This window comes from Miscanthus floridulus, chromosome 17, assembly GCF_019320115.1.
Source record: "Miscanthus floridulus cultivar M001 chromosome 17, ASM1932011v1, whole genome shotgun sequence".
NCBI classification, from domain to species: Eukaryota; Viridiplantae; Streptophyta; class Magnoliopsida; order Poales; family Poaceae; genus Miscanthus; species Miscanthus floridulus.
In genome coordinates, this window is record NC_089596.1 from 5,937,224 (window position 1) to 5,965,020 (window position 27,797).

The 27,797-nt window shown below is 43.7% G+C and overlaps 3 protein-coding genes across 6 annotated transcripts; 2 read left to right on the forward strand and 1 right to left on the reverse strand.

Moving 5' to 3' along the window:
• The first annotated feature begins 6,369 nt into the window (after nucleotides 1–6,369).
• Nucleotides 6,370–9,549, forward strand: LOC136517344 (uncharacterized). 2 transcript variants are annotated; one of them, XM_066510893.1, is made up of 3 exons: nucleotides 6,370–6,548; nucleotides 6,685–7,673; nucleotides 9,246–9,549. In XM_066510893.1, the coding sequence occupies exon 2, from the start codon at nucleotides 6,708–6,710 to the stop codon at nucleotides 7,665–7,667; it is 960 nt and encodes a 319-aa protein (XP_066366990.1). In that variant the 5' UTR covers nucleotides 6,370–6,548; nucleotides 6,685–6,707; the 3' UTR covers nucleotides 7,668–7,673; nucleotides 9,246–9,549. The 2 variants fall into 2 exon arrangements, with proteins under 2 accessions (XP_066366990.1, XP_066366991.1); XM_066510894.1 differs by lacking the exon at nucleotides 6,370–6,548 and having other exon boundaries at nucleotides 6,555–7,673.
• A 4,507-nt stretch (nucleotides 9,550–14,056) lies between these two features.
• On the forward strand, nucleotides 14,057–19,542 carry LOC136518103 (uncharacterized). Its single transcript, XM_066511761.1, has 5 exons — nucleotides 14,057–14,340; nucleotides 14,817–15,134; nucleotides 16,438–16,639; nucleotides 18,099–18,327; nucleotides 19,069–19,542. Exons 1-5 carry the CDS (start codon nucleotides 14,236–14,238, stop codon nucleotides 19,340–19,342), a joined length of 1,128 nt encoding a protein of 375 aa, XP_066367858.1. The 5' UTR covers nucleotides 14,057–14,235; the 3' UTR covers nucleotides 19,343–19,542.
• A 149-nt stretch (nucleotides 19,543–19,691) lies between these two features.
• On the reverse strand, nucleotides 19,692–26,686 carry LOC136518105 (uncharacterized). Of its 3 annotated transcripts, none has more exons than XM_066511762.1 (10): nucleotides 26,463–26,686; nucleotides 25,189–25,254; nucleotides 24,567–24,691; nucleotides 24,306–24,466; nucleotides 23,903–23,972; nucleotides 23,290–23,344; nucleotides 22,380–22,463; nucleotides 21,889–21,927; nucleotides 21,764–21,810; nucleotides 19,692–21,599 (listed from the first exon to the last, which is right to left on the reverse strand). In XM_066511762.1, the coding sequence occupies exons 1-10, from the start codon at nucleotides 26,571–26,573 to the stop codon at nucleotides 21,488–21,490; spliced, it is 870 nt and encodes a 289-aa protein (XP_066367859.1). In that variant the 5' UTR covers nucleotides 26,574–26,686; the 3' UTR covers nucleotides 19,692–21,487. The 3 variants fall into 3 exon arrangements, with proteins under 3 accessions (XP_066367859.1, XP_066367861.1, XP_066367860.1); XM_066511764.1 differs by lacking the exon at nucleotides 26,463–26,686 and adding an exon at nucleotides 25,971–26,456; XM_066511763.1 differs by lacking the exon at nucleotides 25,189–25,254.
• Between the last annotated feature and the right edge of the window lie 1,111 nt (nucleotides 26,687–27,797).

The following is a 27,797-nucleotide window of genomic DNA, read 5'->3' on the forward strand; positions in this document are numbered from 1 at the left end:
ATCTCAACATGAGCAAGTCTTCTATGCCATAGCCACCCAAGTGTTGTTTTGGTGAATAGACATATCTTCAAGTTTGCATCTTCGGAGGTGAAGTCCACTAGATATAGGTTGTTGTATCTAAATCCTTTGAATATCACATGATTATCATACTTCTTGGATACAACAACCTTCTTCTTGGTAAATAAGCATTGGAAGCCAAGATCACATAATTGTCTAACGGATAGCAAGTTGAAACTTAATGAAGCAACATATAGCATATTGGAGATGGAGTGATCATTTGATATTGCCACTTTACCCAATCTTTTGACCTTGCCCTTTGAATTATCTCCAAATGTGATTCTTTCTTGTTCATCTACTTCTTCATCTAGTGAGGTGAACATACGAGGATTACCGATCACATGTTGTGTGCAACCACTATCAATAACCCAATGACTTCCACCGGTCTTGTAGTTCACCTACACACAAGAGATCAAGCTTTAGGAACCCAAACTTGTTGAGGGCCCTTCACCTTCTCAACAAGTGACTTTGCAACCCAAATTTTCTTAGGCCTATTCTTATTTGGAGGTCCTAAGAACATCACTTTATCTTTCTACTAGAATCCTTTCTAAGCATGTAGTGAGCATTGAAGGCAAAGGGTCTAGCATGCTTGGGCAAGGGTTGTGGTGGTGGAGTTTGGCACTCATGAGCAAAGTGGCCTTCTTGTCCACACTTAAATCATCTCTTTGGCTTTGGTTTTGGCTTTGATTGTTGTTGTTGAGCTTGAGCCTTCTTCTTCTCTTGATTTGCCATGTACCCAATACCACTTCTATTCATCTTCATGACGGTGTTCATTAGGAGCTCACTTTGAAGATACTTACCTCTAGTGAACTTGCTCAATCTAATCTTTAAGATGCTCTTTTTCTAACTTGAGCTTCTTGTTTTCTTCCTTGAGTGCATCACTACTTTTATCTTCCTTGAGTGCAACATTGTTTTCTCTCTTCCTTGAGTTTCTTGTTTTCTTCTTTTAGCTTCTCATTCTCAAGAACCAAGTCACCATCATGATCAAGAGTTTCTAGCACAATGGTGTTGTTGATTTTGAACTCTTCAAACTCTTTCTTTAGCTTTTCATTGTTATGCTTGAGCTTGACATACTCATCATAGTCATTGCACTCAACCACTTGCCTTGCCTTTGCCACTAGATCCTTGCTCAATGCTCTCATCAATTAAATCATCACATGATGTAGCTATATCAATCTTAACAACATCGTTAGTAGCATCATATGGCTTATTAGGGTAAAAATTCTTGAGCAATAATAAGATTGTCATAATTAATCTTGAGAGTAGTATATTCATCTTTTAGCTTGTTATGGCTAGTGATGAGCTCTTTGTGCACCCACTCAAGTTTATCATGTTTATCTTTAAGCTCTTTCTTAGAAGATTTGAGCTCCTTGAGTTTGGATGACATAGCATCATTTGCTTCTCTAAGCTCAACACTTAGCCTTTTCGGCTATCTCACATTTAGCTAAAAGAGAATCATTCTTAATCTCAAGCTTTTCATTTTTAGCTCTAGTATTTATAATGATCTTAGTGTATTTCTTTAGCAATTTAGCAAGATCATCATAAGTAGGTGACTCATATTCATCATCATCGCTATCACTATCACTATCATCATTATGAATATGATCATCACCACTACTATCATCATCATGTGATACCTTTCGTTCACCTTTAGCCATAAGGCATAGGTGTGTAGAGGATGATGGCGGTGGTGGCGGTGAAGGTGATGAGTCAATAGCAATGGCGGCCACCTTCTCGTTGTCACTCTCATCATCGAATGATCCACTAGATGAATCAATGTCCGTGAGCCAATCACCGACGATGTAAGCCTTTCCACTCTTCTTCTTCTTGTGGAAAACCTTCTTCTTGCCATCTCTCTTCTTGTATGGCTTGTTCTTTTTCTTCTCATCTTCATCTTCATTGCTTGAGTCATCTTTCTTGCCCTTGTTCTTGTTTTTGAACTTGTCTTTCTTGGGCTTTGTGCATTGGTGAGCTAGATGACCAAGTTCTCCACAATTGTAGCAATCCATCTCGGAGATTGGCTTCCTTCTAGAGCTAGTAAAGAACTTCTTCTTACCATCAAACTTGATGCCACTCTTGTTGAGCTTCTTTAGCATCTTGGCGGTCTTCTTCACCATGAGAGTAAGACTTTCATCATCAACTTCATCATCACTTGAGCTCTCATACTCAAGTCTTGCCTTGCCCTTCTCTTGGCTAGCTTTGAATGCTAAGTCCTTATCTTTTTTCTTGGTAGAGAATGAGCCATCTTATGGCGTGATGTGCATGTACATCTCATGAGCATTGATCTTCCCTAAGATTTGTGTCGGTATAGCGGTGGAAAGATCACCTTGATGTAGCACGGTCACAATATGTCCATATTTGTCAATGGGGAGGACACTCAAGATCTTTCTTACAACATCGGATGGTTGCATTTGAGTGAGTCTAAGCCCATTGACTTCCTCTACAAGAACATTCAAACGTGAATACATTTCATTAGCACATTCCTTAGGAAGCATTTCAAAGGAGTTGAGCTTTTTCATGACAAGATGATAGCGTTCCTCACGCTCACTCTTAGTTCCCTCATGGAGTGCACAAATGTCCGACCATAGTGCATGGACGTCTTTGTGGTTCCTCACCTGATTGAACACATCTTTGCAAAGGCCTCTAAAGATGGTGTTTCAAGCCTTTGCATTCCACTTCTCGTAATTTATCTCATCGCCTTGTAGGTTAGTAGCATCCCGAGGTTTTGGGAAGCCTTGTGAGGTGGCTCTAAGTATACCAACATCTAGAGCCTCTAGATACGCCTCCATGCGAATTTTCTAATAAGGAAAGTCATCTCTCTCAAAGATAGGAGGAGGTCCATCCCTATAAGACATCTTGCTCTAGGTGGTTAAGCCTAAAAACGTGAGTATGAGGCTTTGATACCAATTAAAAGGATCAAGATGCCCAAGAGGGAGGGATGAATTAGGCTAATTCTAAATTTCTTTGCAATAATTAAATCCTATGGTTTGCCCAATTAACCCCTTGTGCCTTGAAAGTGTTCCTAATTGTTCTACCGCACAAAAGACTTGCAACCTAAGTTCCAATCCTACTCTAGCATGGCAATTCTAAGAATGTAAAGACATAAATTGAATTGCTCAAAGTAAATGCTCAAAGTAAATAGAGAGGAAGGAACGCGGCGATGTTTTGCCGAGGTATCGGAGAGTCGCCACTCCCCACTAGTCCTCGTTGGAGCACCCGCGCAAGGGTGTAGCTCCCCCTTGATCCACGCAAGGATCAAGTGCTCTCTATGGGTTGATTCTTCGACACTCCGTCGCGGTGAATCACCTACAACCGCTCACAACTTGAGTTGGGTCACCCACAAGCTCTATCGGGTGATCATCGAACTCCCAATCACCACCAAGCCGTCTAGGTGATGGCGATCACCAAGAGTAACAAGCACGAACTCTCACTTGACCACAACAAGCCTAATGAGAAGGTGGATGCACACTTTGCTACTCTTGATCTTCACTAATGAGGGCTCTCTTTGGGATTCTCAAATCTCAATCACCTCACTAGGACCTTGCTCTTCTTGGCACTCTCTAAGATGTTTCTCAGCTATTGGAATGAGCAAAAGTACCCCCACACACGAGCGGATGTTGTATTTATAACACCGGCTGAAAAATGAACCGTTATGTGCCACTGCGGGGTGACCGGACGCTCCGGTCATGTTGACCGGACGCACTGGTCAGTATAACCCGAGCTCCAGTGGTTAAGAGTTGACCGGACCCTGGCAGCGTCTGATCAACACTGACCGAACGCGTCTGGTCACGTTTTTCCCTCACTGGAACCTTACTGATGTCGACCGGACACTGGACCTCCAGAGTCTGGTCACTCGCTGAGCAGCGCCCGGTCAGTAGCCGGAACCTGATCAGCGTCCAGTCAGCATTGACCGGACACGTCCGATCAGGATTCTCCCTCTTTGGGACCTTACTGGAGTCAACCGGACGCTGGCCTTCAGCGTCCGGTACCATGACCTCGCAGCATCCGGTCACTTCTAGACACTTTCACCTTGGTCAAATAAACTGACCGGACTCTGAGCCAACATCCGGTCACACCGGAGCCAGCGTCCGGTCAGCATTTGACCCTCCATTCACTTCCAACTTTCGAACAAATGTGAATAAAGTTTGTTCTATTGGATCATAGGGCTGTTTTGGAGCTACCTAGTGCTAGTTTTAATAAGTGTACACCTCACCTAACTCACTAGACTTACCTAGGTCAAGCTACCCGTTCATACCCCTCTTAATAGTACGGCTAAAGGAAAAACAAAGTCCTAAACTACTCTAAGTGTCTCTCCAACTTCAATCGACACTTAGAACTAGTTCATCCTTAACCTTGTCGTCCATCCTTTGAAAATCGAAACGATTTCCATCATAGAGGCATGACAACCATGATTGCCCAATCGATCTCCATTATCGTGACCTAACTCAATTGTTTCTGCAAAACACACGTTAGTCACAGTAATCACGTATTATCATTAATCACCGAAACCCAACTAGGAGCCTAGATGCTTTCAAGACCCACGTGAAGAAAGGACCCGGTGATCCTGGAGGACTTCTCCTTCTCATTCTCCTCTTTTCTTTCCACTGTAACCCATGCTTTCCCTTGGCCTATAAAAGAGAAAGCAGGACGTCCTATGAAGAGGACTGAAACCCATCAAACCCTGAACCGATCAGAACATATAAGCACACAGCCGGAAAGCGACCGAGCTCTCAGCACCCGTTCGCTCCTCTCACCAAAGACTTGGGACATGTCCCTCTCTCGACCGTTTGTAACCCCTATTACAAACTTTTAGTGCTAGTAACATGAGCAGCAGTAACGAACTGGACGTAGGGATATTTTGCCTGAACCAATATAAACCTCGTGTCCTCTTAGCATACCATTCGAGTCAGACTCGCAATATTAGAAATTTACTAGCCGATGATAATTCAAAACACCGACAGACCCCTCAAACCCGCCCTCCCTTAATCATAGGGCTCCACGACACCCCCGCCATTGTTGAGGCTCTAGATGCATTGCTGGGCCATAAATTGCTACTCGCACGGATCTATTGGAAGCTAGAGACACCTGTCTCTCTCTGCATCTTTTAATTGCTTTCAGTGAACGGAGAGACTAGTGCTCGGACGTCCGGACGCCCGCGCCTGTAGCTTTGTGCATCTGTTTTCAATAATGATACCCTCAGGGCCCCTATGGATGCAGCTTTGTGCTCCGCGCCTGCTACCCGCCCATGATGCAGCTTCGTGCTCCGCGCCTACTGCCACACCCATGGATGTCTTTGTGCTCTGCGCCTACTGCCACGCCCGCTTCGCTTTCCACGCGCACGCGGGGACCGTTGCGCCCTAGGGACCACCTTCGCCTGTGCCCCCTTGCCGCGCCTGCTCATGAAACACTTGCAACATATGTCCAAAACAGATGAAACATTTACAGCATACGCTTGCAACATATATGTATGTGCACTGCAACATATGCATCATCGAGATAAAACACACTTGCAACATACGTTTGAAATAGCTGAAACATACGTGTATAACGAGTGCAACATATGCAACATACAGATAAAACACTTGCAACATACGTTTGAAACATACACTTTACAACATACGTGTATAGTCATCGTAACATATGCAACACCACATCTACTTTTGCACACATATAGATAAAATATATGCAATATACATCTGAAACGCATGAAACATACGGTTTGCAATATGTGTCCATCTACTTGCTGCCCCCAATGGACGCTCGTTGACGTAGAGCTTCACGTCGGCACGGAGCTCGATGCCACGGTGCAGAGGTCGAACCTCCGTTATGCACAACGCGAGTTTGGGCGGGAGGCGTGTGGTGCGGTGGAGCGTAGCACCAGCTGCGAGGCGTAAATGGCGTGAGGCGCAGGAGACGCGAGGCGAGAGCAGCGCACGGTGTGGGTAGGGGCGTGAGGCACGAGGCGTGGGTAGGCACGCGAGGCACGAGCCGCGGAGGCAGTCGGGTCCCTCCTGTCCGGGCAGCCGGATGCTCATTATAGAGCATTACCCCTTAGCGAAACTCGTGAGCTGGCCATCTACGGATTGTTACTGACGAGCCCTTTTTTTTCTTTTCTTTTTTTGCTAGAATTAGCCATCCAGCTGACCCAGCCAAATTCCGGTGCTTGGTCGTGCCGACTTCCATTCTCCGGCTCTCCGCTCCGCTCCTCCGATCGACGACGGCGATCGCTCAAGCTGAGCTGTGGATCGACAAAAGGGTCGGTCCACCCACATTCATACACGTGCTTGCTGCCTCTGTCAGTCATCACTCATCACCACCACACCAAGCACCACACCTTCCTGCTGGCACGTTGGCAGCCTCGGCCCTCGACCCCGAGCTCCCCCACGGCCCCACCAACCTCCTCTCCCTCCGCCCGACCATCCTTCCCGCAGGCACGGCACCGGCACGGCACGCGGTTTCTACTCGCTTCGTCCCCTGCGGATCCCCCTCAGGTCAACCACCACTCCTCTCCTCCGCCCCCTCTTAGCATCTCGCACTCGCACTCGCGCTTCAGATCTCGCCCACCGATCTGTATCTCACGCACGCACGCTCGCGTTCTTGGCTTGCTTCCACCTTTCTCTCTAGCAGAGTAGCAGTCTAGCAGAGCGAGCATGTCGTCGTCGGCGGAGAACGATCCCACGGTGACGGTGACCGAGCGCGGCAAGGACAAGCACGAGGACGGTGACAAGGAGCAGGGCAGCGGCGGCGGCGGCTTCATCGAAAAGGTGAAGGACTTCATCCACGACATCGGCGAGAAGATCGAGGAGGCGGTCGGGTTCGGCAAGCCCACGGCCGACGTGTGCGGCATCCACATCCCGCACATCAGCCTCCACCGCGCCGACCTCGTCGTGGACGTGCTCATCAAGAACCCCAACCCGGTGCCCATCCCGCTCGTCGACATCGACTACCTCATCGACAGCGACGGCCGCAAGCTCGTGTCCGGCCTCATCCCGGACGCCGGCACCATCCACGCGCACGGCCAGGAGACCGTCAAGATCCCCGTCTCGCTCGTCTTCGACGACATCAAGAGCACCTACAAGGACATCCAGCCGGGCAGCATCATCCCTTACCTCGTCCGCGTCGTGCTCCTCGTCGACGTCCCCATCATCGGCCGCATCAAGATCCCGATCCAGAAGGACGGCGAGATCCCCGTCCCGTACAAGCCCGACGTCGACGTCGAGAAGATCAAGTTCCACCACTTCTCCTTCGAGGAGACCACCGCCACGCTCCACCTCAAGCTCGAGAACAAGAACGACTTCGACCTCGGCCTCAACCTGCTCGAGTACGAGATGTGGCTCGGCGACGACAGCATCGCCTCTGCTGAGCTCACCCAGACCGCCAAGATCGAGAAGCAGGGGATCACCAGGATGCAGGTGCCCTTCAGCTTCAGTCCCAAGGACTTCGGATCCGCTGTCTGGGACATGATCAGGGGAAGGGGCACGGGATACACCATCAAGGGCAAGATTGATGTCGACACTCCCTTCGGCAACATGAAGCTGCCCATAAGCAAAGAGGGTGGAACCACCCGCATCAAGAAGGACGACGACGATGATGACGATGATGACAACTGAACTGAGGTACTACTACTATCTTCTGCCTGTTGATCTAATGCCATACTATTAGTCAGTACTGTTTTCTTCTTCCAAGATGTTTCCAGTTCTTCATATGGAGTATGTATTCACCAGTTCAGTAAGTACCAGTCTGTTCTCTTTTTGACTAACGAGAATGCCAATGAAAAAGAGACAGCTTTAGCATGAGCATGAATCTTTTAAATTTGATTTTTGGTGTGTTGACAAGCTAAGTTCTGTACTACTACACGATGCAATAGCCGAACTTGGTAGGCTTTAAGTTTCCAAAACCTGACCATTTTGTAGCTTTGTAGTCTCTCCATGGATCAATTATACTGAAAAGCTTAGTCTACTATGACGTCACTAGTCATAGAGATTTTGCAAGTACTTAGGCCCTGTTTAGTTTCCAAAAATTTTCACCCCAAAGTGTCATATCGAATCTTGCGGCACATGCATGGAGTACTAAATGTAGACGAAAAAAAAAACTAATTGCACAGTTCTCGGCAAAATCGCGAGACGAATCTTTTAAGCCTAATCAGTCCATGAAAAGCCTTAAGTGCTACAGTAACCCCCACATGCGCTAATGACCGATTAATTAGTATCATTAGATTCGTCTCGTAGTTTCCTGATGGGTTCTATAATTTGTTTTTTTATTAGTATCCAAAAACCCCTCCCGACATCCTTCCGACACAGCGATGTGACACCAAAAAATTTTCATTTCGCGAACTAAACACATCCTATGCTAGGAGATGGCAACTGTGTACTACTACTATCTGCTGCCTGTCGATCTAGTACCATCTTTGTTCTTCCATGTTGCCAATTCATTCATTCGTATGATGATTCATCAGTTTAGTACTTGTTATTGTTTTTAGTACTCTTTGACTAACTAGAATACTGGAAAAGCGATAGCTTTAGCATAAGCATGAATCCTTTTTAATTGATTTAAGGCGTGTTGACTAAATGCAATACCCGAACTTGCTATTCCTTTGAATTTCCAAAAATCCAGAATTCTGATAGACACTAGAAATAGTTGTTACAAGTTGTCATTTTGAAACTCTGCAGTCTCAACATGGATCACTTGTACCGAAAAGCTTAGTCAACTATGACCTTATTAGTCGGAGAGATTTAGCAAGCACTTGTCTGAACTTGTTATGCTAGATGATGATGTGTGAGTCATATATTCAGTGCATGTCGATATACAAGATTTTATACTCTGTTCAAATGTTCAGACTACACACACTGTTTGATTCAAGCAGAGATATGCATTTGATGAACTTAATAGAACATGTAGCATAGCAAGATGTTAGCTCAAAACATGCCATCTGGACTAGGTTGTAGTTGTAGAGACCAGGTCGTTAGTAGTAACACAATCACATGTGAAAAATTGAAGAAAAGTATGCAGTGCAGGACTGCAGGCAGTCGCTATGTCTGACAGTTGTTCATGGGAAGCTTTGGGTATACAATCCTGCAAGTAGTAGTAGATTGGTTTGTTGTGATGGCATTTCCCTTGCAAAATCGTTCACACTGGTGGCCTGTAACCTTGCTGAACTCTGTTTCTGAACCACCCTACCATTGTTGCAGGACTGGAGCGCTGCTGTTACCTTTCACACAAAATGCAGCAAAGCAGAGAAGGATGCGGAGATCGTCATCCACCTGATACCCTTAGCGCTAGTTAAGCTCATGCCTTAGCTTATGGTGTCTTGTTGTTTTGCATTGTCTGAACATCCTCACTTCGTCAGTGTACGTCGTGGCGCCGTGCGTTGTCCAGTATGAGGTTTCCTCTGTGTAGTCTCCTGCGTGAATTCCTTCTCCAAACTTTGCGGTTGGAACTGAAGAATAAAAATTCCATGACCCTCCAGGTTCTTTTTTGGGTCTGGTTGGAATAGCTCGTGCCTGAAATGTTTTGCGCTGCTGTGATGGTCAAGTGCCAATGATATCCTGAAATGAACTTACAGCCTTACAGCCATGTTATTTATCCATGCAGAAGCTCACGGCCTCACGGGCAAGTCATTAATAATCCACACCTGTTTTCATGGGGGCTGTGTCTGCTTCTTTTTTCTTTCTGAAATGCTTGTTTTCTTTCTTTTGTTATTTCTTTCTGAAATGCTTGTTTGGCATGTCAGGGCGCGTTTAGATCCAAATTTTTTTTTTTTGGTTTTGGCTACGGTAGTACTTTCGTTTGTATTTAGCAATTAGTGTCTAATTATGGACTAATTAGGTTTGAAAGTTTCGTCTCGTGATTTTTCATCTAACTGTGTAATTAGTTTTTTTTTTCGTCTATATTTAGTACTCCATGCATGTGCCGCAAGATTTAATGTGATGGGTACTGCACAAAAAAATTTTGAAATCTAAACAGGCCCTCAATCGACAAAGGAGCAAAATCATCCTGTTCTCGAGCGAAAGGAACTACCAATAACTTGCCACCTTACAATTTCACCAAAGATAGATAAGACAGGGACAGAAATTCTTCATTCAGGCAAAGCGTGAACACATTTGAGAACACCATGGTCACGTTCGCTTCGTTGAAAAAACAAGCTGAAATACTATTCCGACTAATTTGTTGTGAGAGAAAAACACAGTTTTAACTAAAAAAATAAAGCTGAAAAAGACGGATTATAAGAGAAACGCGCTCACTGCGCACACGAGAAAGTACATATACGTGCCTGAATCCATATTTATTGATCAGTAATGGTGTGTTTGACTGTAGAGTCACTTCATACTTTATGAGGTGGTGCATCATGAGTTCATTTTATAAATTTTGGTGAAATCAGTCAATTATATATATATATATATATATTAATTATTAGCTTGTGAGGATTAAGGTGACGATAAATCAACTCATTTTTTTTTACAAACCAAATAAAAAAAATAAGGAGTGCAAAAAAGATGGACCACCTCAAAGTGTACTGTAATCCGTTGCATCACACATTGGAGATGGTTGTTTTCAATCGAAACAAAACACTCTAGATGATCTACGGCTGGGCTTTGTAGGCAGATGGGAGAGCCTCGGTCGATGTGAGCTCACGGCCGTAGAAGAAGAGGCGCTGCAAGGCCACCGGGACCAGCGTCCGGACGTCCATCCAGACGCAGCTCCTGTTCCGGAGGCCGCGTCCGTCCGGACACAGCTCCGTGTCTGCACCTGACGCCCGCCCGCATCGTATCCCGTGTCTCACGCCCGCCTGCATCGCGCGCCGGTGTCTAGAATCGCGCCCCCGTGTCCGCACGTGAACCACGACGGCGCCCTGGCAGCAGCACTAGGCCTACCGCACCGGCACATGAACCACGACAGCGCCCCGGTAGCAGCACCTGGGGCAGGCCGTTGTCCGTCAGCTAGGGGTGAAAGTGGTGGGGATAATTCTCCGATCCGATCTGATCCGATTCGAATCCGAATTTTGAGGATATGGATAATCTGAAACCGATTTTGTGCGGATGCGGGGTAGGATGTGGAATAGGTAAAATCCGACAGATATGGATTATCTGCAATTTCTATGCGGATTATTCGGTGTTTAAAATAGGATATCCAAAAGTTTCTCTTCCTAGACTAAAGAATTTGGGGTTTAAAAAAGTATGTTAGTTGAGAACTCTTATTTTGTGATGTGGTTGTTTGATGTTCTAATTTTAAAATTAAGAATTTGTTTGGTGTTGTTGTTTATTGGCTAATAACTTATCATTTTTTAGTGAAAATATCATGTTAAGTGTTAATTATAGTGTGATAGCCGCAATATGGAATGCAATGCAAGCTTATATTATCTTTTGCTTGTTCTTGGTTCTTTACTAAATCAATTCTTGACAAGCTTATAATTCTTTATGCATGCAATATTGCTCGACTAATTAAATATGTCTCCGATCCGGTTCCGCTCCATATTCAGACCACTTCCGACATCCGAAAAAATCCGCATCCACATCCGTGTATTACCCGCTCCGCACCGAATCCAACAAAGAAAAGCGGATTAGGATATGAGAAAGGCATTATCCGCACCGATCTGATCTGTTTTCATTCCTACCGCCAGCCACCAGCGCACATTGCAACATGTGTAACACCCGATCTACTTTTGAAACATAAAGATAAAATATTTGCAACATATAAATAAAACATTTGAAATATGCTCTTGAAACATGCGTGTATAGCCATAGCAACATATGCAACATCCAAATCTACTTTTGCAACATAAGTCTGAAATATCTGAAGCACATGAAAATAAACACTTGAAACTTGTGTGTATCCATAGCAAACATATGCAACATCCAGATGAAAACACTTGAAACATGCATCTGAAACAACTGAAACACTTTGAACATAGGCTTGAAACATTTGTGTATTGTCATTGCAACATATAAAACATCCTGGATCTATTTTTTACAATATCCAGATGCAACACTTGAAACATAAGTTTGAAACGCCATCCTGGATCTATTTTTGCAATATCCAGATGCAACACTTGAAACATAAGTTTGAAACGCCTAAAACACTTGAAAAGCAGTGTCGCCGGCAACCACAGCCTACCTGGTGGAGAACTCCGATAACCAGTAAGCTCGGATCAGGGTACGTCGAGAGCAACGGTCCAGCGTACACACCAGGCACAGCGCGTAGGCCTCCCCTTTCTGCCGACGGGTGTGCTAGATGGGGGTGCAGGCTCAGGCATCCCCTGCCTCTCCTTCTGCGACGAGCGAGGTGGATGGGGGCATGATGCGGGGCACAGAGCAGCGCGAGATGTGCCGGGCGCGGCGGCGGAGAGGAAGGCGAGCGTGAGGCGCGGTCACGGAGTGCTGTCATGGACTCGAGGCGCTGCGGTGATATATATTTTTAAAAAAAAAATTATGATGCTTTAAGGGAACACATATAGGAACATATAAGAAAACCTCGTCGGCATCGTAGCCCACCATAGAGCCGTCCGGAAGGACGGATGTCTTGGACATAGCATTACCATTGATTTCTTGCACCTGGAGGTTCAACTCAATGGCCTCACGCGGTCACGCCCTGTCATGGAGGTTCTAGTTCTAGGGCTCTGCTGGCGTTGGAGCTGTCAATACGTATTTGGTATGTATAATACTATACTATCACGGTACTGAGAACCTTGCAGACCTTACAAACATTCGCAAATTGAAATTAGTAAATTGGAATGGGAAGCCAATTAGCCAAACTAACTTATGGATGTATCACGGCAGCTGGTGGCTGGAAAATAAATAAATAAATATATGAATAGATAGAGGGGTGAGCCTAACTAAATTAAAATCTATACAAAGCACAACACTTAGGCAAACCGTTAAGAGGCCGAAATAACCACCGCTTCTAACTATGATTTTTGCAAGAATGCAAGTCTAGGATGAGCAAATACACAATTCTAGATAGCAACATAAACAACTAAGCTAGATCACTAGAATTGGTAAACTAATGGGGGTGTTTGGGACTGCTCCGCTCCACGTTTTTCAGCTCTGCTTTATGTTTTTTAGCCAAACGGTTTCAGCTCCACGCACTCTGTTCGAGAAAAAATGGTAGAGTTGTGAGAGCACCCGAAGAGGTGCTCCACAAACTCTAGTTTTTTGTGGAACTGCTCCATAGTGAATTTAGTGGAACCGAGTTTGTGAAGCAGTCCTAAACACCCCTTAACAAGATCAACACCCTAGGGAGAACAAAACCTAACATCTCTATACAAGGAACTGTAAAGAGCACAAGTAAAGAACAAGTGTAGAGGTCACACCTAATTTTTTGCAATTTGGCCCATTTTTTTTGTTAAAAAATCACGTTTGGACCCCTGGGCGACGTAAACTCAACTTTGGACCCTTTTCTCGGCGCCATAGGTCATGGCGCCGAGGTCGGAGGCCAGGAATTGCATGGTTGGGGACGTGGCGCTGACGTGGCCAGAGCTCGGCGCCGTGAATCTCGGCGCCATGATCTACGGCTCCGAGCTCTGATTTTAACCTTAAGCTGTAAATTTATATGACTTGGACTCTAATTTTTCAATGATCTTCAAAATTTCTATAGCAAATCAATTTGATAACTTACTACGAGTTTGAGTAATCTCTAAGGAGATGACAACAAAACAAGTCTCGTCAAGGTTGAACTTAGCCATGGTAAAAAATTAGACCATCCCGTGGTAAATATACATATGTCCATCTCATTTAAAATCACATACTTAGCCGAGCTTATGATTTTTTACTATGACTCGGATATGTATGTTAGGATTTGATTTCATGATAACCTTAAATCTGTAGATGTCCAAGTCACGGTAAAATTTCAGACAGCCAAATTTACATGTCTAAACCTTAGTAAATATCAAGACTTGGAGAAAGTCGTGGCGCCGAAAAAAAAGGTTCAAAGTTGAGTTTACGTCGGGTCTAAACGTGATTTTTTTTTTTTTAAAAAGGGCCAAATTTAAAAAAAAAGGAGCTCACACCACACGAGAGGATACGCACAATACGTCCACGTTGAGTCCTCCAGCGCGCAGTTGTAGTGCGAGCCGAGGTTCCCCAATCCCCCGAAACATTTGGTCGAATCTGCCGTGAGATCCGCCCGACTCTCGCTCCGTTCCGGCGCTCTCAGTCGGGTAAGGTTCCACCTTCCTCCGACGAGATGGCGGGGAAGGGAGCCAAGGCCACGGCCGCCAAGTCGGCGGACAAGGACAAGGGGAAGAAGGCCGGCGGCCCCGTCTCGCGCTCCTCCCGCGCCGCACCTCAGGTGAGCTTGATCCCTCCGCTCCGCTCTGCTCCACACGTTGCCTGCCTGGTCATCCGTGGGTGTTTTAGATTTGCTGTAGATGCTGCTGGTGCCACCAACATTTTGCTGTGCATTCGGGGGCCGCGGTCGTTAGATTCGTCTGTTTTATTTCTCCAGGGTTCATGCGATGCGGCTTTGCGGAATTTTTTAGGGTTTTCGCATGGTTAGCTAGATGATGGCTATTTTTTCCTCATTCAAGATTTTCGTAGATCTGCAGAAACCCGTGGTATGTGTAAATTGGGTCCTGTGGATGGAATGGTGGTTAGAAGATTTCATTTCCTTGGCCTGGGAAGGCTCTCTCATTAATCATGGGGTTAGAAGGGTTATTCTTGATTGTTTCGGGATAAGCAGGAAAAGTTGGTGTGCCACGGCTTGAGATGGTGCTAGGGTGCTTTCCGCCATTGTCGTTAACTCTTTGATGCTCTTCTATTATCTAGGAGAAGTCAGCTCCGAAGAAAGATGTTTATCAGTTGTTCGCTGAGAAGGTTAGGGATAACAAACAACTGGAATCAAGATGGGCAATCATGCAAGAAACCCGTGTGGAGTATTTTCGTGGAAAAGATTTCAATACCTTCATCAAGAATCATCCAGAAGTCAGGGAAATTTTGGGGCCAGATAAGGATTTAGAAGTGGAAGACATTGTTAACACTTTGCTGACCAAGAACCTTGTGATAAGGTGTGATCGAGTTATGAAAACTGTGAGGCCTGGCAAGAAAAAGCTATCATCATGGCCTGCTCATTTGGAGATACATAATGTAAGTATTATATGCTTCTTATCTTATGGAAAACATAATATATATGTTATATTTTCTGATCCTGTTGTTAAGATTACATGTTAATACTGTGTGTGCGATATTCTCCTAAGTTTAAACACTGTAAAGGCTACACTGGGGGTATGCCGTTTCCATTTAATCGTCTGTTTATCCCATTTAATTGGACGTTTAGCTCGTTTAATGGACCGTATAGCCTGAATAATGGCTAAATGGTAGGACTGTTTACCGTTTAGCGTTTAGGACAACACTGCTACTGTGTTTCTAATTATTCGTTGCTCTTATAGACTTCTAAAGCTGCATTGACGTTGCACCACCTCACCTTGTAACTATGATCATGGTAATCAAAATCCATTAGCATAATAACATCCTGATTTTAGATAGTTCAAGTATGCATTATTTGACACCTATTAGTTGAAACGATGGATGTTTTCAAACTGTATATGACTATATCCTTTTTCAAGGAAAGGCACCCTTTATGTAAAGGGGTGTTTTCATTTCATCTGAGCAGTTATAAGTAGTTTAGATTTGGAATTGTCAATAGGTAATTAGACAGCATATAAGCAACCGATAGTGAGAGGTGGCTGATAATACTGGCGACATATTGTACTGTAAGTTTAGCTAAGATCCACATTTCAGTAATTCTACATGACAGTTGCATCATTTAAATTTCTTTCTTGATACCATGTAAAGGTTTTCTTATGATAATTTGTTCCGCTCTAATTATCTTAACATTTCTGCTTGCTACAATTACTTTGAAATACGGTATGCTAGTCTAACATAATGCAGAAATTTGTCTTTTACCATCTGATTTCTATGATTCTTATATTATAGTTAATGGGTGTAATTACTATGACAGTAAGAAATATTTTGAATGAGGGAAAATCAGTGAGATTTCAAATCAAATATAAAGTAAATTAAAGAATCACACTTTTTATTTGGCAAAATCCATCATTGCCAACTAATAACTTCTCTACTCTTCTGTCGTGTAAGTTTTCTATTCTAATTAATTCTATCTGTTCCCTTATTCCCCTCATATTGAAATGAATCGAAATCAGTATGGTGTTAATTAGGTTTGACCAAGTGTCTTTGTTGTATTTTGTTGTCTTTATGGATCGATGTCTTTGTTAGAGCTCTGGTATGTATAAAGTTTTACTTCTTCTGAATCTTGTGATATTTTCTTTGATAAAGTGAGATTATACATAACAACTCACTATAGAATGTGTTACAATGTTATTTTCTTCCTGAAGTTTGTTCTTATGCAAGTGGATTTGATTTGTTCTTGCAGGAACAAGTGTTTACTGAAAATGATGGATTTTTTGCTTGGATGTTTCTGAAAAGGCGGACCTTGTGGCAGACAATTCTTTCATTTGTTTGGCCCCTTTTTGCACTGGCAGTCTGCTTATTTCCAGTTTACCCATACCAATGCAAGATTGTTGTCCTGTACTCATGTGCTGGAGCTCTACTGTTCATTGTCTCCATTCTTTTGCGTAAAATCTCTCACCCTCCCTCTCCAACTGTATTTTCATTTACGTCAAACATTATGCTTCAGTAGACACTTTCAATATCACATTTTAGTCATTAGGCATATTTGAGTAACGAGCTACATTTTTTTGCCTGTGTAGTGTCGTGCACACTTCCAGCGTCACACCCTAGTCATATGCATCTTTGATTAATGAGTATTGTTTACCGTTCAATAAACAAACAAACAAAGATTCATACTTCAATTAAAAACTGCACAGCATGCTAGGTGGATAGGTACTATTCCCCTCCAGCCTCCACCAAACTTTCTGAGTTTGGTTGTTGTTGAAGTGATGTTTGCACGACACTTTTAGTGTGGAACTCACACCTCAGTGCATCAATGTGAATGTTTAAAGAAAAGGAAAAACTGGAGGGTAGGATTCAGACACAAGACTTTTGGTGTGTGGGAACCATGGGCTCAACACTAGAGTAGCATTCACTTGTTTCATTACAATAAATTATCTATTTTTTTAACCCTTCCAATTCAAGCACATCCTAACTTTTCTTTTTTTGACCGTATGATTTTTTTTTACGTGACCCACCCAATAAACCAGAGCTGCCAGTGGTAACTAGCTGGCAATGTAGATTCCCTGCTTGCGTTTGCTAATTTGTTTTCACAACACAATTGGTAGCTGTGGTGTATCACAGAAGAATTGCTCAGAACTTGTACAATTGATATTTCATATTTGGTTTGGATCACTATTCTGAAGCAAGGGGAAGAAATCATAAGTTTGTGAGCTTACTGTGGTATGCATTGTTGATAGGAAATATTGCCCATGGTAGTAATAATATTGTTCTTGCAATAAACTAGTTACCAAGACATGGGGTGTTGAGGATTTACCAAATTTTCTCCTGGTTTATAGTCCTAGTTACCAAGACATAGGGTGTTGAGGATTTACCAAATTTTCTCCTGGTTTAGTTCCATTTGCCATGAAACATAGGGTGTTGAGGATTTACCAAATTTTCTTGAATTTAAGCTGACCTGAAATCAGGTATCAATTTTTTTTTTGGTAAACACTGATTCAGTATTCTTCCTTAGAATTTCTTAGTTTTGTATGTATATCATAAACAGGTTTGAAATTCTTCATATTTGGTGTATGTTGGTGCTACATGTTGATTTTAGTTTATATATCCTTGTAGAGAGCATTACAGATTACCAGTGATATTATTTTGCATTTGTTATGATGCCACAGTTTTACCATTTGAATTTTTGTTGTTCTTTCTTTCTGTTTGTTTATGCTGTAGTGGTTCATGGTTCTCTTTTGTCCATTTTTTAACTTGATAATAATGATATATTCCATCATTTAGTTTTTTAGCTTTGCTGTCTTATGTTTCCAGGGTTCATCTCTCTTCTTGCTGGGCTTAGCATTTATTTTTTAAATCTCTATAGTAATCCCTGTTTTTCTAATATTTCCAATGTAATTGCAGTAAGAGCTGCTATCTTTGGCATCTTATGGGTTCTCCTTGGGAAACGCGTGTGGTTCTTCCCCAATATAAATGCAGAGGAGACAACATTTAGAGAACTCGTTCGTTTTTGGCCTGAAAAGGATGAAGGAGAGCGGCCAAAGTGGACATCAAGACTTTTCTATGCTCTTGTTGCTCTATTGGTGATATTACTGCTTAGGCACCATGCTCCTGACGAAGCAGCTAGAGCCAGGTAATTTGTTTTCTGCGATCAGTATCTCCACCCTTGCTTTTATTTTTTGGAAGAACAGTGGCAGGAGCTCTGCCTTGCATTAAAGTAGGGAAAGAAAGAACACAATTTTTCTCCAATGGACTAGCGATGTCCCCAGAAAGTTAATGGGACAAACAAAGAAAGCTCACACAGGATAAAGCTCACACAGGATACAGTCAAAGGTCTAGGCCCTTGTACATGTTTTGGGAAACACGCTGCTGCTGCTCGCCTAGGCCCACATTACATGTTTTGGGAATCACGCTGCTACTGCTCTGTCTTCATTTGCGCGTAGCGCTACCATGAGGCGTGGAGCTTTCATTTTGGAACATTCACTGGTTTCTTTCTTTCCACAAATTCCACATAAAACAATATGATAGGCATCACAATACTTGTTGCCGATTGCTCTATCTGCCTGGAAATGTTCAATCCATTAGGTTTAATAACTACCGAAAATTAAAACTACTATGCCATTTACTTCAAAAATTGCTATAGGCCTTGTCGAAATTTTCAGCAAATCATATAGCTATCGATAAGATGGTGTTTCTCTTACTGCAATCTAATTTATGGATCTGACACATGATTTTAGATGGTAACTCATGCTGCGTGAGTATCCTTAACATGGTTAATGATGTTAGTGACCTCCGTAAATTGTCACCAGCAATGAAGTTTGATTGAATGTTCTGAATCGCTTTATTAACCTTTTTATTGTTTCTCTCTTGTTAGGTACCAAAAGAAGGTTTCTAACATAATTGATGATGTTCTTGAATGGTCTCCGAAGTTAGCTATTTCTGGAATGATTGAAAAACACACCGGGGCTAACATTACAGAAGACAGCAATTACACCAGCAGGGCTGCGAGTAGCCATGTGCCTCCTTCCACCAAAGACAAAGCTTCAGAAGCCGGCCCAGATATGGATGCTGATGGGGATACTGAGGCTAACTTAGATGAAACCCAAGATAATGAATATGCTGATGATACAAGATCAAGCGAAGCTTAAAATCAGCTTGTAGTATTTTTTTTTTGAGTAATCTTTGTTATTGTTAATCTGCAGAATTATATAGATAGCTTACTGCTGACAACAAAAAAATAGGGTGTCATGTTTCGATGTTACATCCATATATTGCCTGCAATGGCTGTATTCTAAGGCTCCCAAAGAATAGTCTCATAGAGCGTGGCAAATCTTCACTGTTTCTCTTTGTTCGTGTCCTATTGGCCTTATTTCTTTTCATTTCACCGGTCACCCCTTCACCTATATCGAGGCGTACCGGGGCCGAGTGGGCGGCGAGTTTACCCCAACCTTTGATTCTCCTCTGTAGGTCGCCATCGAAAGGCCCTGATGAAGAAGTTGGATGTCAGCGGCCCTGATGAAGGTGGATGTCAGCGGCGCCTGCATTGCCATGCCCCCCCTCAGATGCATGTTCAGCTTGGAGCCCTGGATCGAGGACCGGGGAGGGAATGCTAGGGATTGGCCCGCGGCCTCCACCTCCAGCCCTCCTGACGCTGGCGACCTCCTATAATTTTTCTACTATACAACTTTTTCATAAAAAAATAATGGTTATTCAGCTGAATACCCTTGAATTGAATTGGACCTGCCACTGCTAGTTGTCGTGCGGTGAACCAGTAATGGAAGGATGCTAGTTGTCGTGCGGTGAACCAGTAATGGAAGGATTCGACTATTATGGCAATAACAATATAAAAGGACGTACCCAATGCAGAAAGCTCCCACGCTGTGCAGGGTCTGAGGAAGGATGTTAGTGGCAAGCCTTACCCTCGCCTGTGCAATACGAGGAGACCGCTACACACAAAAAATGTACTCCCTCCGTCGCTTTGAGTTTTTTTGATACAGATGTACCAAAAAAAGTCAAAGCAGACTTATAATTTGGTACGGAGGAAGTAACATACAAGGATCCATTGATTGGATTTGCAATCCATCTCTATCTGTCCTTAGGACCTGTCCACATTCCTCTCAGAACGTCAGCAGCTAACAATAACAAGCTGCATCAATATCATGCGTGGTTTTATTTTCCACAGGCCACTGATGGTGTCTACACAAAACTCCCTGCACCCCAAAGGAAACCAGATTCATTTACATGATGCTAGCATACTCCTGATCATAGTTTTTAAGGCGGTAAGGCGAGGCGTGGCGACCCACCCCCTTCCAGATGCCTAGACGAGTAAGGCACGCGGCGAGACGACGCCATACACATACTATAACCTACTATGGAGCAGCACAAACATACCTTGTTGCTGTCAATCCTAGAGCCCATGTACCAGCAATCCTAAAGGCAGAGCATATCCAAGGAGAAGAGCAGAGGCCTACAGTGGAGAGCGGGAGCGGAAGAGTTACCTGTGTGCCGCGAGCCTGCGATGACGGGCCAGACGGGGACACAAATTGATGGAGCGGAGGAAGAATCAATTGAAGGCACGAATCGACAGAGAACCGTACGGAAGCACCAATTGGAGCCACAAATCGATGGAGAATCGGAAGGAGGAACGAATCGGTGGGGTGAATCGGCGGCGGCGGAAGCGAAAATCGATGGAGCAGGAGCAGCTGGACAGAGGCAGCGCGCCACCACCATGTATTCCAGGTGCTACGTCGGCCACCCTCTTCCCTTTTCCCTCTTTCCCTACCACCCTCGCCCATTCCCCTCTCAATTGACGTGCTGGCCTGGGGTCATGGCCCCACAGGGGGTGTAGGTTCGCGATTTCCCTGTGCGCAGAACTCCCCTCGACTTCCCGCGCGCTGAAACCCTGCTCCTTTTCCCGCCTGCGCGCTGCTACTACACTGCGCCATCCAAGATTCCGCGCCTGCGACGCCCGCCCAGCGCAAAAGGGACGCCAAATCGCGCCTATAGGCGACAACTGCGGACGCCATATCCCTCAAGGTCATGGCGACCCCGACGCCCAGGTTTGAAAATCGCCTGGACGCCAAGGCGACGACTAGACAACGCCTTAAAAACTATGCTCCTGATGCTCTTCTCCGCCTTCTCATAATGGTCTTTGTGCTCGCATCGAACTTAGCTCTTCTCTCCGCTGTCAATGGATTCAATCTCCAGTTTTAGTTGATGTCCTTGCACAAACGCACTTATGTACACCTGCTCTCTTCCGCTTCGCTTGTCAACCATGGTACAGTAGTTAGTGGTCACTTCTTTCTCCGCTCTTGTTCTTCAAGCTTATTCCTAAGACCTTTTAGTGCGTGCACAACCTTTGGGTTCAGCTTGTGCTGCAGGAGTTTTCCTTGCAACGACGTCGACCTGTCAATTTTAGATTCATATAGAATGTATCAGAACGAAATTTAGTGCTGCAGCATTTCTTGCTGCTCCACAGGTGGATAGGTAAAGTTGTCTCTCTTTGATGGAGAAAGCAAATCTTCTAAAACAAAATGATGCAACATCGTTGCAAAGATGTAACTCAAGACCTGGTTTCCTTCAGTTCCAGATCGAGTTCCTTTTCCGATTCTTTTATCTGCGGAGCCACAAGAAAATATATTATCGTTTGAGAAATTCAAATCCACGAAATGCCAAAAAAAAAATCAGGACTAACCTCTTTCACCAATCTTTTAGAGCTCCAGATAAGAGCACCCTACAAAATATACAATACAGACTACTTTTAAATCATCACGAATGCAACATGTGAATATGTGGTGAAAAAGAAAGTAGCAACAAACACCATCTTGTATGCTGTAAGTATAAACTTTCAACTGCTCTCCACCATTCATCTTGTTCTGGACGATAATTTCCTCACGAATGTAAACATAGCTAGCATATTTTCATATATTCAGATCATCTTCCCTTGATCCCTGTCATTTCCTATTCCTTTCTATGTTCTGAAATATAACAATCAGATTCATGTTTCCAAGAAAAGAACCAGCGAGCATTTCTGGCAAAATTTATTCCATGACACTATCATAAGATTTGTGGCAGAACTTAATAACAAAAGTAAAATAATTTTTTTGTGAGAAAAATACTGAAAAAATGCCTATTGCCTGGTAGAGATAAATAAAGCAACTTATCATAGAAAGGAAGAAAACATACTTCTCCATGTGCTAATTGTTGCTCCAGTGCATCGGATGTTACTACCCACACTTTCGGGCAGCCATCTGCCACCAAAGCTTCGACCTACATAAGTGAAAGAACCAGCAAAACACTCAGTACCTACATATTATGTATTTCATCTGTGTTCAGATATGAACTCATTTCAAGAGCATTTGCTCCAAAAATCATGTGCCCGCGTCCAGAGAAATATTGTAGTGCCAAAATTAATATTATAGTAAATGCCTCTTGATGAAATGGGAACAAACTGCATTACTTTGGACCAGCAAAATGCTCCTGTATATTTTTTTTGAGGTCAACGACAGGGGGGATCAAAGCCGATCCCCACCTGAATTTCATTCCACTGATCCCGGCGACGCCGGTGGGTGGAAGGGGCTAGGCCCTCCTGTATATTGCACTTCTATTGCAAATTCCTTTCCGTAGAATCTCTAAAGATTCAAACAGTTGGTTATGACACAGCTAGGATTAAGATGTACTGGCCTCCCTGCATGCTGTAACTGGCTCAATTACTTTCCTTTTTTTGGGGTCATGTATGCTTCATATAATAGGGCATTTTTGCCATAGACTGGTGAGTGTTTTAGAGTTCCAGGGAGAACCCCCGGCCCGCTAGCATTGCTACCAGGACCAAATTCAGGTCCAACATTTACAGCATCAAGCATCTGTCCCCAAGAACAGAGCACAAACATGGCTCATGAGCCTTCAGTTCAGATATGAGGAAAAGGAAACTATCACCTCCAATGACCACTCAAGGACTACAGAAACAGCACTGGACTGCACCAAATGCATATCCCAGATAACGAACTTGATCATCAACCATACACTGGTGAGTAGCGTCATAATTCTACCCAAGGAACTCTAGCCAATGCTTCTGATGTGCAATTCCAACATGTACCTCCTTCTCAATCCAAGAATCAGCAGATAAGTCGGCAGAATATACAACATCGACCCTGTTCGATGAGGCAAAATCTGTATGTTAGGTTTTCTCTAATAACTGCCTGTAAAGACCTGACAGAAATACTGAACTTCCACTTATTTTATTAGTCAGATCTCTTTAATTGCATGGATCTGATAGGATTACGGATCCTACCAGGCTTGTTGCGTAGGGTGCAGGGGTGAGAGATCGGTGGACGAAGCTTAGGGAAGCGAGGACGACGAACGGGCGCCGTGATCATGGCGCAGGGAGGACAGAGGGGTGCGGCTAGGGCTCCCCAGGGAAGCCGGCAACAAATTAGGTTGCTGCTGCTTATCTTCCAATCATCCCAGTTTACAGGTATTTATCCTTCCCTATAGACGCTATAATTAAGGAACTATATCTATCTCTAAGAAAATACCAAATATGCGATAAATTGGGCCTCTAAGCCCCCTAACAGAGCCGGCCCCCTAGCCACTATTGGGCCTGCGCCTGGCATAGGGGATGTCGGTCATAACAGGATCATTATTTAGTGAGAAGGGGGGGGGGGGGGGGGGGGGGGACTAGCACCAAAAGTCAATTTATAGTTTCTTACCCTTTATATGTTTCTTTATGTGTTGGAAGCCCTGAATTGGCAGCATCAAAAACCACAACAACTTTTACCTCTGCAATATAATTGGGACAAATGATATAAAAGCCGGCATAAGATTGTACATGGCTATCAAGGAAATTAAAAATTGCTGAGAAAATGAAGGGGAAATGGTATTGCCATCAGGTAAAGAAAACCTGATTGAGTTATGTTCCACACTTGATTGGTCGCATTCATCTGTAAGCTGTGACTAAATTTACTATAAATTGTAGTACACTAAGTAGTTCAACTTCGTATCAGCTTTAAGTTATTGCTGAAGTAGGCAGCATGATTGGGACCCTTTTTCTTTTGAGAAACCACAACTGAGACATTTTCACTATTATAACTGGTTTAATCCTTTAGAGCAGACCTCTTACTGCACTGAAAGATACCAATTCATCAATGAGCGTTTGTCTAGCAATTTCTTGTCTCCCATTCATGAAATCCTTCTTAAGCTTTCCCCAATAGCCACATACATTGTAGCCATCCACAAGAATAACTGGTGAAGCAATTTCCAAACCCTCATTTGTCCTATATTAAATGAAAAGGCAAAGTCAGCAACTCAGAATGACCAATTTGAATCACCAGTAATTTTAAGAGAATTGGATTTGAAAGGAAGGACAAGCCTGACAAGTGAAGAGTGGATGAAGGGTCCTCATAGAAGTCTGTGTCATCAGGAAGCACTTCTTTTATTACTTTCTTTTTGCGGTACCTAGTAGCAGGCTGAGGTCCACTTGTTTGCCTCCTTTCAAATTCCTGAGAACAAAGGTTTAGGTAATTGTAACAACTAATGTGTTTTACTCTGAAAATGACGCACCGCATAACAAAGTAGAATTACTGTGAGTCCCAAACATTTCTAACTACAAAAGCATTACATGCATCTGATAATCTGACCCCATGCCGGTCTTCTTTTTTCTCGAAAACACATGAGAGCTGCGCATCATTATATTAAGAAGATAATAAAATGGGATAAGAACCCATACAACACACACACACACACACAAAACCACACACAACTCTACACACACACTCCGCTGCTGCTGTAAAGTTAACCTTGCATGCACTCAATCCATTTTTTGAAACAGAAATAAATGAACGCATCAAAGAAACACTTGATGCAGTTACAAACTTACAATATGCGATTGCAGAAAATTTATATGGAGTTTAGCATGACATGAATTTAAGCACCGGAGGCAGATAGGCAATGGCAATGTTGGAATGGAAGTTTTAAAACTGAATGCAGGAAAAGTCACCTTCCAAAATTTTAGAATCCTCAAGTTCTGCTTAACATTAGATGTAATCCTAGGAGGCCGCGTCACCTACAAATAAGAGACATCATTGTTAGGATGCTCCAACCGTACTCCTGATCTGTCTCAAATTGCAGAAATCCCACCTCCTAGGTTCAATATAAGTGATCCCAGTGGAAAATAGTCAGCTTTAGCATAAACATGAATCTTTTTTATTTGATTTTAGGTGTGATGACATTGACAAGCTAGTTCTCTAGTACTATATGATGCAATAGACGAACTTGCTAGGCCTTGAATTTCCAAAAATCCTGGATTCTGATGGAAGATAGGCACTAGAGTAGTTAAAAATAATCCATTTTGAAGATTTGCAGTTTCTCCATGGCCATGGATCACATATACTGAAAAGCTTAGTCAACTTTGGCCTCATTATTTGTAACTACTTGTCTGAAGTTGTTATGCTAGAAGTTCTAAAATATGCGATACAGTCATACAGATATTGAATGCATGCTGACATATATATACCATGTTTTTAGACTGCTCAAAATGTTCAGACCACACAGTTTGACTGAAGTAAGAGATCTACTTTTGATTGGCTTAGATTGTGTCATCATTCTATTTCAGATATATTGAACAAAAAATAGAAGAAAAGTATATGGTGCAGGCAGTACATATGGCAACTTTGGGTTTACAATCTGCAAGAACTAGGATTTTTTTATAAGGTGCAAAAACTAGGTCATTCATACTAGTATCCTGGAACCTTGCTGAAATCTGTTTCTGAACCACCCTACCATTGTTGCAGGACTGAAGTGCCGCTGCTACCTTTCACAAAACGGAGTGGAGAGAAGGATGCTCCAACTGTACTCCTGATCTGTCACAAATTGCAGAATTCTACCTCCTAGGTTGAAGACTAGTGATCCCAATGTGTTCATAATCCTAAAATGCAATGCCTTAATAACTCTTGTGATAGTATCCCAAATTCATTTTCCTGGAAGACCTATTCTACAATAGCAGGAAGCCAGGAACCAATATAAGAGGTCCTCTATCTATTTTCCCCTTGACTACTCACTTGACTGAACCTTGTACACCCATCAAATTTTCTTTCGTTTTTTTCATCTCACTTTCCATGTTCCCATTTCCAGTAAGCAGCAACAAAAATCCTGCCCGCGAAGCACCGTCGCCCCTGCATTGCTCCATCCCGGGCGACTACCCCGCCCAAATCCGAGGCCACGGAATCGGAATATTCTTCAGTAGGAAGGGGACTGGGCCGAGCGGAGGCTGACCTTGTTGGTGCCCGCGGAGCCGCCGCCTCTGACGCCCTTGCTGTTGCCGTTGCCCTTGGCCATCGCCACCACGGTGGTAGCGGACGCGGAGTACGTGGCCAAGCCCGCCATCCCCGCTCGCCGGCCCCGCTGGCCCCTGCCCTGCCCTGCCCTGGCCTCCCTCTACTGCTACGACAGCACTTGTGGTGGAGACTAAACTGCAGCTGCGCGGGCAGGAAGCGAGACAGTGAGTAGGGCCTGTTGAGTTCCACTTCATTTTACCAAATTTTTTAAGATTTTTCGTCAGGTTGAATCTTTAGACGCATATACGAAACATTAAATATAAATAAAAAATAAAACTAATTACACAATTTAGACGAAATCCACGAGACGAATCTTTTAAGCCTAATTAGACTATGATTGACACTAATTATCAAATAACAACGAAAAGCGCTACAGTTGTATTTTGCAAAAAATTTCGCATCTAAACTAGCTCTTAATTGGAGCCGAGATGATTAGGATAGGGAGTCCGGACGGTGCTTTTCATAGCGCTCATTAACTCGTTAGATCTAAACGTGCGCTTAGGCTTCTCTGGGTCCACACACTGACTCACTTTGCTCAGCCGCAAGGAGTCGCTCGCAGCGTCGCTTTGTCTCCGTGATGCCACCTCCGCCCGCACCTCCAACGCGCAGCGCTCGGCCGCTGGCCTGCCAGGCACGACGCTCGGCTCGGCTGCTGGCCCTGCCACGTTGCCAGCCGCCGTCGTGCCACGCTCCATCCACCGCGCGCGCCCCACGCTGCATCGCGGCCTTCTCGAGCGCGTGGTCCACTTTCGTAAGCAGTGAGCTCTACACCAGTAAACTCCATGCACCAACCACCGTTCCTAAGCAGTAAAGAGATGTTGTGCTGAAAGCGCATGTTGCAAACGTATGTTTTAAATGTTTCAGATATATGTTGCAAGTGTTTTATATCGATGTTGCAAAAGTAAATCGGGATGTTGCACAGGTTACAATGGCTATACACGTATGTTTCAAGTATATATTACAAATATTTTATCCGTTTCAAACGTATGTTGCAAGTGTTTCATTTGGATGTTACAAAGGTAGATCTGGATGTTGCATATACATGCATGTTGCTAACGTATGTTTCAAGTGTTTCATACGTATGTTGCAAGCGTTTTATCTGGATAATACATATGTTTGCAATGGCAAGACATGTGTTTTTCCTGCTATTTCAAACGTAGGTTGCAAGTGTTTCTGAATATTGTAAAAGTAGATCTGGTATTACACATGTTGCAATAGAACCTACCTGTCGCATGCTGATGCCGCCGTGGGTCACCGTGCGGGGTCTGAGACC